General features: G+C 47.7%; 1 protein-coding gene across 3 annotated transcripts in view; it reads left to right on the top strand.

The window, feature by feature from the left end:
* sptan1 (spectrin alpha, non-erythrocytic 1) overlaps window positions 1-14,974 on the top strand; it is a 33,693-nt gene extending 18,719 nt beyond the window's left edge. Inside the window, exons 22-55 of one of the 3 annotated variants that reach the window (XM_069677197.1) lie at window positions 20-76; window positions 851-1,049; window positions 1,286-1,390; window positions 1,480-1,512; window positions 1,622-1,657; window positions 2,755-2,802; window positions 3,455-3,546; window positions 3,662-3,806; window positions 3,921-4,102; window positions 4,212-4,311; window positions 4,408-4,605; window positions 4,695-4,945; window positions 5,604-5,766; window positions 6,335-6,349; window positions 7,142-7,273; window positions 8,249-8,386; window positions 8,468-8,572; window positions 8,714-8,922; window positions 9,007-9,127; window positions 9,323-9,444; window positions 9,606-9,738; window positions 9,825-9,923; window positions 10,010-10,169; window positions 10,336-10,412; window positions 10,500-10,709; window positions 10,821-11,117; window positions 11,509-11,621; window positions 12,112-12,129; window positions 13,045-13,099; window positions 13,610-13,806; window positions 13,907-13,960; window positions 14,068-14,214; window positions 14,309-14,456; window positions 14,542-14,974. In XM_069677197.1, coding sequence (XP_069533298.1) covers window positions 20-76; window positions 851-1,049; window positions 1,286-1,390; window positions 1,480-1,512; window positions 1,622-1,657; window positions 2,755-2,802; window positions 3,455-3,546; window positions 3,662-3,806; window positions 3,921-4,102; window positions 4,212-4,311; window positions 4,408-4,605; window positions 4,695-4,945; window positions 5,604-5,766; window positions 6,335-6,349; window positions 7,142-7,273; window positions 8,249-8,386; window positions 8,468-8,572; window positions 8,714-8,922; window positions 9,007-9,127; window positions 9,323-9,444; window positions 9,606-9,738; window positions 9,825-9,923; window positions 10,010-10,169; window positions 10,336-10,412; window positions 10,500-10,709; window positions 10,821-11,117; window positions 11,509-11,621; window positions 12,112-12,129; window positions 13,045-13,099; window positions 13,610-13,806; window positions 13,907-13,960; window positions 14,068-14,214; window positions 14,309-14,456; window positions 14,542-14,667 — 4,285 coding nt within the window. In that variant the 3' untranslated portion in view covers window positions 14,668-14,974. The remainder of the gene's footprint in view (window positions 1-19; window positions 77-850; window positions 1,050-1,285; window positions 1,391-1,479; window positions 1,513-1,621; window positions 1,658-2,754; window positions 2,803-3,454; window positions 3,547-3,661; window positions 3,807-3,920; window positions 4,103-4,211; window positions 4,312-4,407; window positions 4,606-4,694; window positions 4,946-5,603; window positions 5,767-6,334; window positions 6,350-7,141; window positions 7,274-8,248; window positions 8,387-8,467; window positions 8,573-8,713; window positions 8,923-9,006; window positions 9,128-9,322; window positions 9,445-9,605; window positions 9,739-9,824; window positions 9,924-10,009; window positions 10,170-10,335; window positions 10,413-10,499; window positions 10,710-10,820; window positions 11,118-11,508; window positions 11,622-12,111; window positions 12,130-13,044; window positions 13,100-13,609; window positions 13,807-13,906; window positions 13,961-14,067; window positions 14,215-14,308; window positions 14,457-14,541) is intronic. The other 2 variants (XM_069677199.1, XM_069677200.1) reach the window with 2 other exon arrangements.
* Window positions 14,975-14,978: the final 4 nt, after the last annotated feature.

Genomic DNA, 14,978 nt, shown 5'->3' on the forward strand with positions numbered 1-14,978 from the left:
TCGCCCTGCCTCTGAGCAGGCTTGTCACCAAGGAGGCCTGCAGCGTGTCAGTGCGCATGAAGCAGGTGGAAGAGCTGTGAGTAGGAACAAACCAGCGTCAACCTCTGCGTGTTGTGATCGTGATACCACTAAATATCATCCTCAACTTAACCCCCCAAAAAACCCTTCATGTTGTGTCTTTCATCCTCGTCTTCTATTCAGTACGGGGATAGAAGCACCTCTGATCCACCTGTCACATCCTCCTCATGCCCTGCTTGCCCATGGATGATAATGTCTGATTTCTGATGTCTGTCGTCTGATTGTCATAAGCGTTTCTGTTCTGCACATTTTGGGTTTGGATTCTTTTTTGCATCTCATTGTTGATGAGAAATGTTCGTCAGATAAATCAGGTTCTGAGTGTAGTTTTATAGTACAGACATGTTTTAGGGCACTTTCTTACCAGTCTGCCTCAACTGTACAGAAGTTATGGTGCTTTTTAAATGTCTTCACTTGACTCCGGGAAGCGTGGAGCATCGCCTGCTGTATGTTCAACCAAACAACCTCTCTTTGCAGTGCCTGTTCTGTGTTATTGTCATACCAGACAGTCATTGTTCTGCTCAGGCCGACGGTAAACAAAAGTTATTTTAGTGTACAAGAGCAGGACTGCAAAATATAGAAAGTAAACCACAAATACTTTAACTGATTTAAGAACCACCAGAGAAACAGATTGATCACAAGCTACATATTCCTTACAAGGTGCATGGCTCTCCATCATCATGATCATGAACGATCATTTTTAATCTTTAAAAATGCTGAGGTTTAAGAAACGTTTCTGAAGAAACTTTTATTGATTCTTTGTGACTCCTTCCAGGTACGGCACTCTGTTGGAGCTGGGAGAGAAGCGGAAAGACATGCTGGAGAAGAGCTGCAAGAAGTTCATGCTGTTCCGCGAAGCCAACGAGCTGCAGCAGTGGATCAACGAGAAGGAGGGCGCCCTCACCAACGAGGAGGTCGGCTCTGACCTGGAGCAGGTCGAGGTCCTGCAGAAGAAGTTTGACGACTTCCAGAAGGTAATGCCTGCTCTAATAACATCACGCACGACAGGTAACTTTTTGCCTCTTAATAAACCTCAGCTCACATTACATTTGACTGCAGGTACTTGTATTAAATTTGATGGATGTGGAATAAACCGTTATCAAGGACATATAAAGAAAGGCTGCTTTCTACTTTCCTGCTGTGTGTATGTTTACATGTTTTACGTGTCGTATCTCACAGGAAGTCAATGATGTTCTTTTGTTTACTCCAGGATCTGAAGGCCAACGAGTCTCGTCTGAGGGACATCAACAAAGTGGCGTCTGAGCTGGAGTCTGAGGGTCTGATGGCTGAGGAGGCCCCCATGGTTCAGGCTCAGGTAAGCTCCAGCTCCCTGACTTCACTGTATCAACCTTCTTTCATGTTTTACCTGTAAGTTAATGAAGATCTTGTTCTGTTCATTTGCAGCAACAAGAGCTGCTGGGCTCTATTCCTGGCAAGGTTGTAATCAATTCTATATTATACATACATTTTGCTTCACAGTAAAGAAACATGTTTGACTAATAATAAATGTAGACTTACCAGTGTGATGCCTTATGTGTTCACACAGGATGAAGCCGACTCTAAGACTGCTTCTCCCTGGAAGGTAAGCTCCATCCCTCGATCTGTCCTCAGAAGAACATCCAAACATTCATCTGTTTTATGTGTTTTAAGACAGAATGCATCAACTGCAAAGATTTGACAGCCTGTCGATCTTGATCTGATACTGTAACTGTGCATGACCGTTCAGCATTGGGTTGATGTTTGATACTGGTTTGTCACTTCGGGGATTTACTGCAATCATGCCCTGTAAAGGTGCGTTCAGACCAGAAGGAAGAGAGTTTTTTACATGCTTTGATTACAAATAAAGTCAGTGTGAAGATTAATCTATTATGTATTAATCTGTGCATAAAGTTCTGTCAAGAAAGTCTGTCCTGGTGTTGCATCAAAAATAGTCAAACCAAACTCCATTCAAAAAACAGTCATTTTAAAGTTGTGTTCTCGTCGTCTCACAGACAGACCTGACACAGCATGAGCTCGGCCTCTTTACTAACCTGCCTCCTGATGTAGTTCTCTCAGCATCCTCTCAGCCTGTTTATTGTCATTAAATCTCAGTAACATCTGTTTGTTGTGGCTTCATAGCGCTGTAGTGAGACAGATCTCGGCCCACCTGTGACTTGCTAGATACAGTGAAACTGCCACTCAGCGGAGACAGATGGACAGACGCTCCACAGCTGACACAGAACGCCGGTAGTTGGTGTCCATCAGAGAAGTCCTGGTACTGATCCGAGCTAACAGCTCATCACACTGGGCACTGGTCAGCCTGAAGGAGCTGGAAGTTTAGCGTAGGGTTTTCTAATCTGGACGGTGAAATATTTTCTTTTCTTTTGGTCTGAACTCAGCTTTAGACATTTTAAAGAATATGATTGGACATTGGGAAGCCTGGGAACTCGAATTACGTCTCCAGATGTCTCAATCATTTAAAAGTATTTTGTTGATTCATCATAACTCAGTGTTCGGGGCTGGTTCTGCTCTACTGATGGTTGCAGTGCTTACTGAGTCCCGACTGGGATAAAGTCTTGGTTTGTCTTGGGAGAAGACCAAGACGAGCCCTGGGAGTTTCCATAACTCTTGACTGGTGTGGTGTTTTCTCTCTTTGTCCTCCTCCCTCCTGTCTGCCATGTTTTGTTCACTTGAATATAGAATGTACGCTTGGCTGTTCAAACAACGGCTAACTTTAATACTATCAAGGTAAGAGTAACTAGTGAAACCCGACCTCCCCTCGCCCCCCCCGTCCTGCATTGTGATCAGAAAACTAACCCATCGTCCTGGTTTCCTTTTTGATGTCACATGATCCGCCTCTTCCTGTCTCTGAATCCTGACTCTAACTAGTTTTTGTTGTTCTGTTCATCACGTTATCATCCGTTTTGTTAATACTACAGTCTTCATCTTCATCTTCTTTTTGTCGTTCCTGACTTGTTGCTGTTATTTTCTTTGTCCTCACACCGTGTCGTGTTCTTCCCGTGCATCCAATCCCGTGCATCTCACCCCCATCACCACCTGCATCCGTTTGTCCATCACTGTTTGTGCACGTCAATCACACAAAGCAAATTATCACACCTCTAGCACATGATGTATTTGCATAATTTTTAAAAGCTCAGTGTATATCTTAGCATTCCTCACCCACCCTTAAATCATGATATAGAAGTTTATCTGACCTCACAGTTTAATGCTGATAACTTACATGTAATAACTCCTTCCTTATATTTTGGGTGTGTTAAGTTCACATGCTTCAAATCAGTGCAAATTCTGACACCAGAACAATAAGACACCAGCTGCAGAGGGACTGAGCAAACTCTGAAGAAAGTAGAATTGTATGTAACATTGATAACTTCATGTGCAGGAGCTGAATAATCGCTGGAGGTCTCTGCAGCAGCTCGCTGAAGAAAGGAGCAACATGCTGGGAAGTGCCCACGAGGTGCAGAGATTCCACAGGTACGGACCAAGTTGGCTGTGGAGACTCTGACATGGATTTGAGTGAATTTAAAGCCAGTTGTTTTGGTCTGCTGTCGACATCATTTGATCTTTGTTTTGCGTTGGGCCTCTTCAGGGATGCTGATGAAACTAAGGAATGGATCGAGGAGAAGAACCAGGCCCTCAACACAGACAACTACGGCCATGACTTGGCCAGCGTGCAGGCTCTGCAGCGCAAACACGAAGGCTTCGAGAGAGACCTGGCTGCCCTGGGTGACAAGGTCAGACTGTCTTTAAGCGACTGATATGAGATTATAGCTGCTGTACTACCCAACCTCTGGGGAAAATAATGTAATGCAAGACACTTTGACTCATTTTACCTCCTTCCTGTCCAGGTGAACTCTCTTGGGGAGACAGCGGAGCGTCTGATCCAGTCCCACCCTGAGGCGGTGGACGACATCCAGGAGAAATGCACTGAGCTGAACACGGCCTGGAGCAGCCTGGTGGGACGAGCCGACCAACGTAAAGACAAGCTGGGCAACTCCCACGACCTGCAGCGCTTCCTGTCTGACTTCAGGTGAGGACAGAACAGCGGGGGAATGACACAGATTTGTTATCTGGGTGCAGAGCTAGATTTAAGTTTACAAGATGCAGTTAAGATAATATTTAATTCTTTGTGTCCTCAGAGATCTGATGTCTTGGATTAACGGCATCCGAGGGCTTGTGTCCTCCGAGGAGCTGGCCAAAGATGTGACAGGAGCCGAGGCCCTTCTGGAACGACACCAGGTATTTATTCCTCCCTTCTCTATCTTAAAACAAACTGCAGATTTTACCCATCGAGCACTTCCATTACATCTTTGTTTTTTCTTTCTATCTTTCCAGGAACACCGCACAGAGATTGATGCCCGTGCTGGCACCTTCCAAGCCTTTGAGCAGTTCGGTCAGCAGCTGCTGGTTCGTGGCCACTACGCTAGTCCTGAGATCCAGCAGAAGCTGGAGGCTCTGGACCGTGAGCGCGCCGACCTGGAGAAGGCCTGGGTGCAGCGTCGCATGATGTTGGACCAGTGCCTCGAGCTGCAGGTACTGAAAAGTTGAGCCATGACAGGACTCGTAAGAATCAGCTGCCTTTGACTCTCCGCTGACTGACTGCTGTGTTTGCCTCCCGGCAGCTCTTTAACAGGGACTGTGAGCAGGCGGAGAACTGGATGGCGGCTCGTGAAGCCTTCCTCGCCAGTGACGACAAAGGTGACTCCCTGGACAGCGTGGAAGCTCTCATCAAGAAACATGAAGACTTCGACAAGGCCATCAACGTGCAGGAGGAGAAGATCGCTGCTCTGCAGTCCTTCGCTGACCAGCTGATCGGAGCCGATCATTACGCCAAACCTGAGATCTCCAACCGCCGCGATGAGGTCCTGGACAGGTAGGAAACACCTGAAACGTTTACATGTGTTTATTTATTGATCTAATAAATACATCAATTCAAGGGCTGAAACTTCATCATGAGAAAACTTACCTTTAACATGGTCCCAAGACATTAACGTACAGTACAGGCTCAACTTCTCTCACAGCAGCGGAAGTATCATTTATATACATACAGTATGTAGGGAATAATAGAGGCCCCAATGTGGAGCCTTGGGGAACCCCACATGTATTATTATTATCGTATTACTTCTGACACATGACACACTTCTTCATGTTCCATAATATTCGTCTGTCATATATCTAAAGCCTGCTCGACAAAACCTTTACAACAGCTGATCCCGACAGCTGATCCTTACAGCTGATCCCGACAGCTGATCCCGACAGCTGATCCCGACAGCTGATCCTAACAGCTGATCCCGACAGCTGATCCCAACAGCTGATCCCGACAGCTGATCCCAACAGCTGATCCTAACAGCTGATCCTAACAGCTGATCCTAACAGCTGATCCTAACAGCTGATCCTAACAGCTGATCCTAACAGCTGATCCTCCTGTGTGTCGAAAGATTTCTGGAAAATTAAGATAAGACCATTTGAGAACCAAAAAGTAGTTGCATATGTTTGTGTTCACTTCACTTCAAACCCTGTTGTTTTTTAAGGTGGCGTCGGCTGAAGGCCCAGATGATCGAGAAGCGCTCCAAGCTGGGAGAGTCTCAGACTCTGCAGCAGTTCAGCCGTGATGTGGACGAGATCGAAGCCTGGATCAGCGAGAAGCTGCAGACTGCAACCGATGAGTCCTACAAGGATCCCACCAACATCCAGGTACATGTTTACCTTTTACAGGCGCTCATAGCAGCACAGCTAGCACGAAGGAGTCCCTTTGAAGTGGTTAGTCGATTAGTTGTAACCTATGAAATTAATCTTTTATGCTGATAATCGATTGATCCATTTAAGCAATCTTTAAGGGGAAAAAGTGTCAGATTCCAGTCCATTAAATGTGAATATTTTCTAGTCTCGGTCCTCTATGACAGGAAAATCAGTATCTATGGGCTGAGGCCAAAACAAGACCTTTGAGGACGCCATCTTGGGCTTCAATATGATTTTTATATAACTAAGAGATAAAACAATAGAATGATTAATGGACAATAAGAAATGTAAAGTCCACACTTGAACTTAGATCATTCGTTTCTTTTCAATCAGAACATGAGCAGGTAGTTCCTGATGTTCAGGTGGTTGCGCTGTGATCATGAGTCGTGTGTCCTTGGCCACATTAAAATGTCTGTTTTGTCTTGTTTCATTGACGATGCTGTTCTTTAACCGTGTGAAATCCCTCCCTGTGTCCCGTCTGACGTCACACTGAATCTTTCTCCCACTGTCTTATTTTTTTTAGCTGTCCAAGCTGCTGGTAAGTTTGCGTAGTGTGTCAGCTGACTAACAACCGAGCAGGTTATTTGTGTCCACGTCTTTGCTGTGTGTGTAGACACGACGTAGAACAAGCGCTCGTCCATCTTCAGTTTGTCCCTCATTAGCGCTGTTCAGTGCCGGCTTCTTTCCATCTGGGTTTAATTTTGTTAATTTAAAATATTTGGCTCATTTCTGTGTTCATTTGTTGTATTTTTTTCTAGGTTTGTTTTGTCATCGAAGGCTACTAGTTGTTGGGTGTGGCTTCCATTTTTATGTTCAGTCTCTGAGGGGAGGTCTCTTTAAAGTGCTTCACATGTTTCACAGTCACACTAATCAGAACAGACCTTCAGATGAAATGAAAGACACTAAAGAATACTGAGGATTGCTGTAAGCAGTATTTGTCCTCGCCTGGATCTGTCTGAGCGTCTTATCGGCCGACTGAGAAGGTCACAAAAATGTTTAGAGGTATAAACATGAAGCATCTTTGAAGTGAGTCTTCCCTCAGTGTGTTCCAGACGTTGTCCTCCACATGCCGTGTTATGTTGGTCCACGTGTCGTCCTGCCTGTCTGTTGATGTCAGACACATTGTTTGTCATGTTCAGCGTCCTGTGTTCAAGTGTTCAAGTCTACTTTTTACATTATTAGTCAAACTTGATTTAATTGCAGCCCTTGCTTCTACTGTAAGTATAAACGCTACGCTAAATGTGAGTTTGAGAAAGTCATATTTATTACATAAAACAGCAGCTTGTCCGCCGTGTGGTTCTCACGTCTGTGTCCTTCCTTCCTGCGTCAGAGTAAGCATCAGAAACATCAGGCGTTTGAGGCCGAGCTGCACGCCAACGCTGACCGAATCCGCGGTGTCATCGATACCGGCAACGCCCTGATCCAGAGAGGAGCCTGTGCCGGCAGCGAGGACGCAGTCAAGGTATATTTCCAGCATGTCTGCATGCTGCAAACAGAGAACAGTGTTTTTACAAGTAGATGTTAAATATTCGACATTCAGCGAAGGAGTTCAAGTACCTCGAGTGAGGGTCAAGTTGATCGTGAGATTGACAGACAGATCGGTGCAGCGTCAGCAGTAATGCGGGCGTTGTTCTGGATCGTCGTGGTGAAGAGGGAGCTGAGCCTGAAGGCAAAGCTTTCGATTTACTGTCGATCTACGTTCCAACGCTCACCTGTGCTCGTGAGCTTTGGGTAGAGACCAAAAGAATGAGGTCGCAGAAACAAGCGGCTGAAATGAGTCTCCTCTGCAGGGTGTCTGGGCTCAGCCTGAGAGAGAGGGGAAGGAGCTCAGACATCCAGAGGGAGCTTGGAGTAGAGCCGCTGCTCCTTCACATCGAAAGGAGCCAGTTGAGGTGGTTCGGGCATCTGATCAGGAGCCTCCTGGCCACCTCCCTGTGGAGGTTTTCCGGGCACGTCTGGCCTGGGAACGCCTCGGGATCCTCCAGGAGGAGCTGGGAAACGTTGCTAGGGAGAGGCCTGTGTCACCTCGCTTAGCCTGCTGCCACCGCGCCCCGCCCCCAGATACTTGGACAAAACCGTATGGATGGATATTTGGCATTCAGCATCTATTGAGCAGCTTCTTTGAAAAGGGACTTAAAGTTTTAATCTAATATAGTTAAAAACTCTGAAGCAGCTATCTTCAGTAGTAGTCTTTAGTTTTAAACTGGGTGTCGAGTTATCGTTCCTTCCCATCACGGAGAAGTGGAAGCATTTTCCTATTTGCTTCATAATCTGATGAGTTATTTGTAAAAAGATTCTACAGCCAAACAAAGGAAAGACCTAAAAGCTCGTTCAGCCCTGATACAAGACATGGATTCATCACATCACTTTAAAGTCTTGGTTCTGTATCGTGGTGATTGTACTTTAGAAGCTGAAATGACGTGTGTGTGTTCCTCAGGTCCGCCTCAACGCTCTGGACGAGCAGTGGCAGTTCCTCGTCAACAAATCTGCAGAGAAGAGCCAGAAACTGAAAGAGGCCAACAAGCAGCAGAACTTCAACACGGGCATCAAAGACTTCGACTTCTGGCTCTCTGAGGTGAGAATGTGCAGGACGGATGGACAGACTGCGACAGCTCTGAGAGGATCTTCTGTCTGATGCATGTTTGTTGGTCCTCAGGTGGAAGCTCTTCTCGCCTCTGAGGATTACGGCAAAGATCTGGCTTCAGTCAACAACCTGCTGAAGAAACACCAGCTGCTGGAGGCCGATATCTCTGCCCATGAGGTACGCAGCTCTAGAGCTCATGCTGTATTTGCTCTGGTAGTCCGGGGCTGGGTTTAATCTTAATCTTATTGTAACAACCAAGAAAAGCTACAGAGTTGAGAGAGAGCATGAGTCTCTGACCTCCTCTCTCTCCTCCTGCAGGATCGTCTGAAGGATCTGAACGGTCAGGCCGACAGCCTGATGGGCAGCAACGCCTTCGACACCTCGCTGGTGAAGGACAAGCGTGACGCCGTCAACGGACGCTTCACCAAGATCAAGAGCATGGCTGCAGGACGCAGAGCTAAACTCAACGAGTCCCACCGCCTGCACCAGTTCTTCAGGGACCTGGATGACGAAGAGTCGTGGATCAAGTGAGAGATCTGTTTGTGTCTTTATAGTTTGTTTCCTGTTGGCGAGACACAAGTTAAACACATTCCTTCTTTGACCCGACACAGAGAGAAGAAGTTGCTTGTGAGTTCGGAGGACTACGGACGTGATTTGACAGGAGTGCAGAATCTGAGGAAGAAACACAAGAGGCTGGAGGCCGAGCTGGGAGCCCACGAGCCGGCCATCCAGGTAATCAGTCAGCTTCTTATCACCTTCATTCTGTCAGAGATAACAAACACGACCTGAAGACATCTGATCCCAGGTGCATGTTAGGCCAAAGTCGACTCAATATAAACGTGACTTTAGCTGATTCAGCTCGTTCCAGCCGTCTGATCAGGAAGCTGTTCACTTCAAGACACTGACTGTATGTTGTGTGTTCTTCAGTCGGTGCTGGACACGGGGAAGAAGCTGTCCGATGACAACACCATCGGTCAGGAGGAGATCCAGCAGAGGCTCGCCCAGTTTGTCGACCACTGGAAGGAACTCAAAGACTTATCTGGAGCGAGGTGAGCCTGCTAGGAAACACACCCCATCATGATCATCATCACACACACACACACATACACACACACACGCACGCACACACACACACACACACACACACACACACACACACACACGGACTGAAGGGAGTGTTTAAACGTGTGCGATGGGTGTTTGTGCTCAGGGGACAGAGGCTGGAGGAGTCGCTGGAGTACCAGCAGTTTGTGGCGAATGTGGAAGAAGAAGAAGCTTGGATTAATGAGAAGTTGAATCTTGTTGGGAGCGAGGACTACGGAGACACGCTGGCTGCTGTGCAGGTGACACTCCTCGCTACATCAAGAGTTTTTAAACTGTGAGACGATAAGAGGAGTTTACTGAGTGTCGGGACATTTCTGTTCAACAGGGCTTGTTGAAGAAGCACGAAGCGTTTGAGACGGACTTCACCGTGCACAGGGACCGAGTCAACGACGTGTGTGCTAACGGGGAGGAGCTGATCAAGAAGGTACCGACCACATCACTGTCAGAGGACGTGTGTGCAGGAGACCCACAGAAGCAAAAGTTCCTGATGATAATTAATGTTTCCAACAGAACAACCACCATGTGGACAACATCAGCGCCAAGATGGCGGCTCTGCGGGGTAAGGTGTCGGAGCTGGAGAGGGCGGCCGCTCAGAGGAAAGCCAAGCTGGATGAGAACTCTGCTTTCCTGCAGTTCAACTGGAAGGCGGACGTGGTCGAGTCCTGGATCGGTACGAGCCCACGAGAGCCGTCTGTTCCTGGCTCTTCTTAATGTTCACATTTTAATGTCTTCACCTGTCACACCTCCGTTTCCTCGCAGAATAAGGTTTATTATACGATAGTAATTATGACTTTTATTCATTCAGTAAAGGCAAATATATGTGTTTATGTGTTCAGGTGAGAAGGAGAACAGCCTAAAGACTGACGACTACGGCAGAGACCTTTCCTCTGTGCAGACGCTGCTCACCAAGCAGGTACACCTCCAACAGCGCTCCACTCTTCCTCTGTTCCACGCTGCTCTTTTACTTTGACATCACCGTTTTATCTGCGTCTGTCTGCAGGAGACGTTTGATGCCGGTCTGCAGGCCTTCCAGCAGGAGGGCATCACCAACATCACGGCTCTGAAGGACCAGCTGCTGGCCGCCAAACACGTCCAATCTAAGGCCATCGAAGCTCGTCACGCTGCTCTGATGAAGCGCTGGAACCAGCTGCTGTCCAACTCCGCCGCTCGCAAGAAGAAGCTCCTGGAGGCTCAGGAGCACTTCAGAAAGGTAACGAGCAACAGGAGCACCCCCCAATAATGACCCTACAACCTTTTTGAAAAGGTAAATCAGTCAATTGTCTTTGTTTTAAGCATCATATCCTCTCCACGCCCTCCCCAGGTCGAGGACCTGTTCCTGACGTTCGCTAAGAAGGCGTCGGCCTTCAACAGCTGGTTTGAGAACGCGGAGGAGGATCTGACGGACCCGGTGAGGTGTAACTCTCTGGAGGAGATCCGGGCGCTGCGTGAGGCCCACGAGGCGTTCCGCTCCTCGCTGAGCTCGGCGCAGGCCGACTTCAACCAGCTGGCCGAGCTGGACCAGCAGATCAAGAGCTACCAGGTGGTGTCCAACCCCTACACCTGGTTCACCATGGAGGCGCTGGAGGAGACCTGGAGGAACCTGCAGAAGATCATCAAGGTCTCGTTCACACACTCGCGCTCTTCTCGTTCGTCGTGGTGCTGATGTTGCAGAAACAATGAAGAAACATGAAGTCATGTTTGAATGTTTCCTGTTTCTGGTCTCAACACTGCGAATCATTCACGCACTTTAAAGCTGTTTGTAAGATTTAATCCACAACTGTTTTTTATTGATTAACTAACTAACTTGGTTTGCTGTTGCATAGTAACAGTAACCAGGCTGTAAAGAAGTGTAACAGCACGAATCCAGAACTGAACACACAGACATAACCTCACTGCTGACTTTCTTTAAGACGAGATTAAACGATGCAGGAAAGGATGAGAATAAAACACAGCTGTGTTTCTGTGCATTCACCTTCCCGCTGTGTCTCTGTGTGTTCGTGTTTGTGCAGGAGCGAGAGCTGGAGCTGCAGAAGGAGCAGAGGAGGCAGGAGGAGAACGACAAGTTGCGTCAGGAGTTTGCTCAACACGCCAACGCTTTCCACCAGTGGCTGCAGGAGACCAGGTACAGGACGAGATGTTGTAGCGGAGCATCAGCTCGAGCCCACGTCAGCTCTTCTTCATGTTGTCAAACATCCACTTTTCAGCTGAGGCTCAAACTTTGATTTAAATCTAAAAATGTCTCAGTTGCATGATGATCTTCAGCTGCACACACAATGTTTCACACACTGTGTTAAGACACAGACAGAGATGTGCAGGTGCTCTCTGCAGTGTTGGTCCGTTTGAAGCCGCTGACCCGGCTCCGCACACAGCATGCTCACCGGTGACGCGTTTGTCTCATTTGGTCAGATCTCCATTTTCAAAGCAAAGGAATGGAACACATTCACCGCTCTGTGTTTATTGTGTTGTGATTCCAGTGAACGCTTTGTCGGCGCCTCATCTTAACGTGTATTTGTCTCTCTCTTTCTCCCTCCTCTCCTCCTCTCCCCCTCTCTTCCCCTCCTCCTCCTCTTGGCTGCTTCCTCGCTGATGCTTGGAATCAATCCGCTAATCAGGACGTATCTGCTGGATGGGTTAATATCACCTTTTCTCTTTAATAGATGTGATTTGAGTGTTTGATGATGTGTGTGTTTAAACTGTGCTGACGTTAGACGATCTCAAAGGTAGGTGATGATTTGAAATGATGTGAAACCTTTATATTCCTGTCTTCCTCCTTGTTTCTTCTGGATGTTTCTTTGTGTTCTCGTCTGTTGTTTAATCTCTTGTCCCTCCTCATCCTCTCTCTGAATAGCATAGCGTATCGCCGGGTTATCTGTGTCTATCAGTACCAAGTTGCTGATGATCTTTCTGGAAGGTCAACCTCTCTGAGCTCTGTTTTCCTTTTCGCTGTCGGGGCTGTGACTTCATGCACTTCAGTCTAAAAGCACCATGTTGGGCTGTGGTGTGCACAGTAGATCCCTGCTGTACTAACATCCACACAGTCCTCCAGGCTGGACTGGCTAGTTACCACCTTGTTAACTGTTTGTTCACCTCAGGGCTGGAAACTGCAAATATATTTAAACATGTGTACAAACACACACATGTTCTAAACAGAACCAAAGCAGTATTTTAAAGTGTTTGTTGTTATGTATTCTGTGTTCATGTGTGCAGTGATCTCGGGTTCCCTCTCCATCACCTGTAACACAAACCTTCACATTCATGAAGCGCTAATGAGCCGCTGCAGTTTCCAGTCCGGGGGGCACTAGCCCTCGCCTGGCATGGTTTGGGTTACCTGTAGATTTTTGGCATGAAAGCAGTAAAGAAGAAACGGGTTCACTTTAAAGATGATTAGAGACAAACCGAACACACCTCACGAGTTCACCTCCAAAAGCTTCTGTTATTATCTTTGACACGTCGTAGTGAGAGTGCTGGATGTGTTAGAGAAAGTGAGTCTGTGTCGGAGTGAGTGCAGAAGCTTCCTGTCTAACATCACTGTGTGTCGGTGTCAGGTCGTGCATGGTGGAAGAGTCCGGTACACTGGAGTCACAGCTGGAGGCCACTAAGGTGAATATTACCCCCCCCCCCCCCCCACACACACACAGCATCAGCAGACCATGCTGCCTACACAAGCTTTCTCTATCGTCACATGTCGTCTTTGCATGGATGATCTGCAGTCTGCACAGGATCAACTGGCTTTTATCCACCGTTCTCGTGTTTGACTTGAGACATTGTTTAACCATAAAAAATCGCTCGCTTCAAAGCCACCAGACTCCATTGACAAAATCAGTGATTTAACCTGGCAGAAAACAGAGATGATGGTTTACCACGGCCTTAACTGCTCACTTGTTTGTGGTGGACATAAACAGACATTCCAACAGTGGTAGACCAGCAACTCCCGTGCAACTCGTCAGTGGTAAAGTTACTGTTTTTGTCAATGGAGTCTGGTGTAGTAACACAACCAAGTCATCCCAACGGACCAAAAGTCAGAGACAGAGCTCTTGTTCTGAGCTGAGGTAGCAGGTGAGCATCATGGGGCAGGTTTGGTTGATACATCGTGTGTGTCTGTGTGTGCAGCGTAAGCACCAGGAGATCCGGGCCATGCGCAGCCAGCTGAAGAAGATAGAGGATCTGGGAGCAGCGATGGAGGAGGCGCTGATCCTGGACAACAAGTACACAGAACACAGCACAGTGGGCCTGGCCCAGCAGTGGGACCAACTGGACCAGCTGGGAATGAGGATGCAGCACAACCTGGAGCAGCAGATACAGGCCAGGTACACACAGACACATCACAGCTCCTGCTTCACGTCACTGAAGGGATCGGATCTTTAGGTGCATGATCTGTGTCTTCATGATCCTCTCTCTCCCCCTCAGGAACACCACGGGAGTCACAGAGGAGGCTCTGAAGGAGTTCAGCATGATGTTCAAGTAAGTGTCCTCAGCCTGATTTATTGTGACACTTTCACTGCAGCTACCAGGGTCGGAGTTGAGACAATGTTTTGTGTCTTACATCCTCGTCTCCTCTTCCTCTGCAGGCACTTTGACAAGGAGAAGTCCGGCCGTCTGAACCACCAGGAGTTCAAGTCCTGTTTACGCTCGCTGGGCTACGACCTGCCCATGGTGGAGGAGGGAGAGCCTGACCCTGAGTTTGAGGCCATACTCGACACCGTGGACCCCAACAGGTACGTCACATGGTCTGGATATTACATGTATAGGGGTGTAAGGTTTATCCTGTATGGTCTAATGTGCCTAACTGTGGGGACTGTGTATCTGCAGGGATGGAAACGTGTCGCTGCAGGAGTACATGGCGTTCATGATCAGCCGTGAGACGGAGAACGTGAAGTCGAGCGAGGAGATCGAGAGCGCCTTCAGAGCTCTGAGCACCGAGAACAAACCCTACGTCACTAAAGAGGAGCTCTACCAGGTCAGACAGTTCGCCGCTCTCTCTGTGGACTCACATTCAGTCTCAGGTCTTCACTCGGGTCTAACTGTCCCCCTTCTCTCCTCAGAACCTGACCAAGGAGCAGGCGGACTACTGCCTGTCACACATGAAGCCGTATCTCGACAGCAAGGGCCGCGAGCTGCCGTCGGCCTTCGACTTTGTCGAGTTCACCCGCTCGCTGTTTGTCAACTGATCCCCGCCCCCCAGTGACCAATCGGGACGCGTTTTCCCTCACACACTTCAACACGAACACACGGCTGAAACTGCATGATCGTGGCACTACTCACTAATAACAACTCTCTGTACTATTTATCGCTCTGCCCTTAACTCTGTGTGCTTCTCATGATAGCATAGTGGATCTGTCTGCATTTGAATGTGATTGTTTTAGCTGGTTTAGCTTGTGCTTTCGATGAACTTAAGAACCTCGTATTAACAATAATGTTGTAACAACACCTGAACAACTGAGTGTGCTTTAATAAACGCTACTGGTTAGAACTGGACACC

This window comes from Semicossyphus pulcher, unplaced genomic scaffold, assembly GCF_022749685.1.
Source record: "Semicossyphus pulcher isolate SPU_LCO1_2020_fin unplaced genomic scaffold, fSemPul1.0.p SCAF_28, whole genome shotgun sequence".
Taxonomy (NCBI): Eukaryota; Metazoa; Chordata; class Actinopteri; order Labriformes; family Labridae; genus Semicossyphus; species Semicossyphus pulcher.